The sequence below is a fragment of the Cryptomeria japonica genome, unplaced genomic scaffold (assembly GCF_030272615.1).
Source record: "Cryptomeria japonica unplaced genomic scaffold, Sugi_1.0 HiC_scaffold_567, whole genome shotgun sequence".
Lineage (NCBI taxonomy): Eukaryota > Viridiplantae > Streptophyta > Pinopsida > Cupressales > Cupressaceae > Cryptomeria > Cryptomeria japonica.
The window spans coordinates 79,756-84,388 of NW_026729375.1; the positions used below are offsets into that span (position 1 = coordinate 79,756).

Consider the following 4,633-nt stretch of genomic DNA (forward strand, 5'->3'; position numbering starts at 1 on the left):
TTTCCTTCCTCGTTTTTTAAATAAAACATCTTATATAATATTAAGGAACCAATATTTCTAATCTGTTAGAACGGAATATATTGAACTCAAAATATTATTCATATTTTTTGATTCTAACCATATTAATAAAATTTGTTATATCAGTCTTAAAGTCCATGAATTTTTACTGAACTTCAAAAAAACATTTATATACTTATATTTGTCCATAAAAAAATCTATAAGGAGAATTCTAGAAATGCAACAAATAAAACTAAAAGTCGATTATAATTAATAATATAATTACACATTTTACAAATAAAATTCTGCAGAAAACTGATGATAATAGGCAAACAAACCATGAATAACTTTACATCGACTCTTCAAACGAAACAAATAAAAACATTTATACTGATTACAATTATTAATGGGCTGAGCAAAATCCCTGTCCCGCACCACAGAAATTGATATCAATGCCAAGGCAAAGTTGTTCAGGTGGGCAATCACCATCACTGTTGCACGGATAATAGTCGCAGGGATAATTTTTGCACACAACATCGCCTACTCCCAATATTAATATTATCACTATCAAGATTACTGCCTTCGCCATTTTGTTATTCTCCCAAGCAAAAGATGATACAGAAACCATAGAAGAGGGAGCGTTCAATTTGTAAGGAGTAGCAAATGCGAAACTAGTGGTTTCTACATTATTACTTAGCCGCCTGTTTCCATGTAAGGCCAATATGCATGCGCATCCTCTAGTTCTACGCCATCGTTTTTTTCCATTGGTAATTAAGTTGTGACTTTTTTAATAAATTTGAGAAATGATTTCTTTGTTCTTTTCATTGATCCAATTCGAGTAACAAGTAGTGCAAAATCAAATATATTTCCTTCACGGTCTAGACATAACCGTCTTTCCATGTGATGCATCGTCAAAGATAACCTAGATCCAATGCTTTTTACGAGAAATCCAATATGCATTGACTTTGATATTATCAATTGGATGAACCCAGGATGTCACATGAACGGATGAAAATTTAGCTATAATCAAGAATATAATTGGCTCCTACAAATAAACCTATGAAAGAAAACTGATATAATAACAAAGCAAACAAACTAGCGTAACTCTTTTTCATCACCTTTTCGAACGAAACAAAATTAAAACATTTTATTTAATATCAATTATTAATCGATGTATAAAATGCCAGCAGAACTTTCCAGAAATCCAGCGAATGACTGAGAATCCATAGCCTCTAAATTGAATGACATCAAATTTCTTCCTACACTCCAAACCATTTGATTGTGAAATCAACAGAAACATCGACGGTGTTTAAAGTTTGGGATCTGTGTGCAATATTCAACAGTTGTAAGAACTTTTATTTTTGTACAAGATGATATAAAGCTGTGTGAATTTGGACTTTGGGAGTGTTTGAGATGGATAAAGTGAAGGTACTCAGCAAATGGGTCAGTATGTTTGGCATGCGCGTCCCAATTGCCTTGGAAGAGAAAGGTGTTAAATATGAATACCAGGAAGAGGATCTGGCTCCCAATAAAAGTGATCTCCTCCTGCAAATGAATTCTGTGTACAAGAAAATACCTGTCTTGATCCACAATGGCCAGCCTATATGCGAGTCTCTTATAATTCTTCAATACATTGATGAGGCTTGGGATTATAAACAATTATTACCCATCAACCCATATGACCGTGCCCTTGCTCGCTTCTGGGCCGACTTCATAGATAAAAAAGTAAGGTATTCCCATTTTCTCATTTGTATTGGTGTTTAAGTTCTTTAATACATTTTTAGGCAGTTGTAGTTGGAAATCTTGTGCTAGTCTATTAATGGGATCGTTGGCTAACACAAATCTTCTGTGGTTGCAGTTTTTTGACTCGGGATTTCGTATAGTATGGTCAAAAGACAAGGTTGAGGAGGGCAAGCGTGACATGTTGGAGAACCTTCAATTTTTAGAAGGCGCACTAAAAGAGATGTCGGCAGGGGGGTCCCTCCCTTTTTTCGGTGGGAAGGATTTTGGGTTTCTTGATATTGCCTTCATTCCCTTTGCTTGTTGGTTCCATATTTATGAAACTATTGGGAATTTCAAGATACCATTTGACAGTGAATACCCACTTCTTGATGCTTGGGTTAAGAGATGTATGGAGAGGGATAGTGTTAAGAAAGTCCTTCCCTCTCCTGATAGAGCCCTAGAGCACATATTACAATTAAGGGAGAGATATATGGTTGGTTAAATTGTTTTTTCAAATCTTAAGCAAGGATGAATCTTTTCTTTGGAATAGATGAATACAAGATGTCCAAAGATGTTAGATGATAGAATTCAATTTATTGTTGAATGATTATAGTGAAGGTAGTGAGTTCTGATGTTCAAACATATCACATAGTTAAATCATTCATTTTTATTTATTTGTGAATGGTTAATATGTTTTGAATGATAAATTTATGCAATAGGTATTGAAGTGTGTTGTTATCTAGATTTCATATATTTATTATTGGATTTCATGTGTAAACTTTATTTTATGTTTGATTCAATATCAATAATCTTCGATGAAATTTGTATAGTTTGCTTTTTCTGCTATTTTAAAGATGTTATTTAAATTATTTTTTAAGTGATGTATTAAGATAATTTAGTTTTAAGATAAATATTATGATTCAAATACATTTGAATGTAGTAATATTCTGATGAATTTTGATGTTTCATCCCACTAAACGACCTAATTTTACTAAATATTCAATGATGACCTGAAATGTCGATTCCCCATATTAATATTATAAGTATGAAAAGACCTCCGATCGCCATTTTCTTACTCTCCAAAGAAAATATGATACAGAGATATAGAGGGGACATCACATTTAGAAGTAGAATCCAAAAATTCGACAGATTCCAAGAGCTAATATGCCGAAAATATGATTCCTTAGCCGGCTGTTTTGAGTCGTTATGTAGATGGAGGTTTCCTAAATCTACTGCTATATTCATTCAAAATACATGATTCCTTGGTTGCCTTTTTCAGATGGAGGTTTGTTGCTGGTCGCATTCCCATAACAAACCTGAACTTGTACTCCATGTGAGGCGACTAAGGATCCTCATTTTTTATTACACCGTCGTTTTACTTCCTATATTAATGATTTCTCCCTAGAATTAAGTTATGATTTTTAAGTAAATTTGAGTAATCAAATCTTCTTTGTTATTTTAATTAAAAATTGAATGCTACTGTCGATCGACCAATGAAATGGACCATACCAGTTTAGAAAAATGAGGTATACAACTTTGCCAGAAATTTTTGAACGGCTAGTGAGATGGGGTGGACAAGCCCGATTGTTTGTTTAGAGTGTGAGTTTGGTACTGATTTTCAATGGTTATTCCTGTAAAAGAAGAATGATAACTATTTTAGTTATTCACAATTAGATAGTTCTGTTTTATTTTATTCTAATGAAATACAATTTAAGTCTGGCAAAAAGGGGAAAATTTTTTATTTAGACATAAAATAAATACAAAGGACATGAATTAAACAAGCACGCCAGTTTTGATTAGGTGGATTTCAATTGTATATTTTATCAGAGGCCCATTTCACTAGACTGTCTGCAACTCCATTCCATTCTTTAGGGATATGACTAAAAGTCACAGATTCCATGAATACACACAAATGAAGAATTTGTTTAATAACCAAAGCTAAATGTCAGCATACATCATCTAACCTTTGCCTATTCAACAAAGTCACCACCGCCTGAGAATCAGATTCACAAATGATCTTTCTCCACCCAAGGTTGCAACTACACTCCACAGCATAAAGAATTGCTGGTAGGTTTGGATGTTCAGTCCTATAGCGATTTGTATGCAATATGTAAACTATATTAGAAATATTTAGATGGTCAAAACTGTACACTACTCTAATTGAATATCAATTCACCCTTAATTAACTATGATTATGATCTTTGCAATTGCTTAGAGTGTAATAGGTCTAAATGTGTGTATGATTTCTTATTTATCCTTCACTTAGTATGTGTCTAAATGTAATGGATAGGGTAAGCCTATGACTGGACTAATTTTCAAAGGAAGAAATACTAGGATGAATTTATAAATGATCTTAAGATTCTTGGTCAATTTTATGGAGTCATACAGTGAGCTACTGTGATGGAATTTTTTTTTTGGATTGTACTTCATAAGATTGTTGTCTTTCCATAACTTCTAATACCAGGTTGGAGATCTACTTGTTTTGTTATTGAAATGGATTGTTTGTAAGAGATTATCTGTGGGGATAAGAAATTGATGTTCCTATTAAATTAATTATATAGTTGAATAATATATATGGGGACTACTATTTTTTGTGATTATCTTTTCTAGAAATATTTGCCGTGAATTTTGGATGGCTAGATTGTTGGTCTTATTTTGGTTAATTCAATTTATTTCATGTTGTGACTTATTTATGCTTCTTTTTTGTTAAGTCCGACTTTGTCTAAAGTGTTTAATTTATTTTTTGGACTCGACCGAATGTTTCTAGACCGTATTGAGAGTTTTTTGTGCTCTATCTTATTTGCGCTATATTATTACTTGTATGCACTAAAAAAAATTGTATATGCGGTACTCTATGTATTGTATGTGCTACCATGTTGGGTTTATGCACTCGTCTATGTTATATATGCATTGT

General features: G+C 32.6%; 1 protein-coding gene across 1 annotated transcript; it reads left to right on the plus strand.

The window, feature by feature from the left end:
• Positions 1-1,410: 1,410 nt before the first annotated feature.
• On the plus strand, positions 1,411-2,221 carry LOC131872351 (probable glutathione S-transferase parC). Its single transcript, XM_059216057.1, has 2 exons — positions 1,411-1,722; positions 1,856-2,221. Exons 1-2 carry the CDS (start codon positions 1,411-1,413, stop codon positions 2,219-2,221), a joined length of 678 nt encoding a protein of 225 aa, XP_059072040.1.
• Positions 2,222-4,633: the final 2,412 nt, after the last annotated feature.

What these genes read in the sequence shown, in the direction of transcription:
- LOC131872351 (XM_059216057.1), top strand. Translation starts at nt 1,411, where the DNA reads ATGGATAAAGTGAAGGTACTCAGCAAATGGGTCAGTATGTTTGGCATG. An exon ending in CCGACTTCATAGATAAAAAA is followed by an intron (nt 1,723 to 1,855) that starts GTAAGGTATTCC and finishes CTGTGGTTGCAG; the next exon opens with TTTTTTGACTCGGGATTTCG.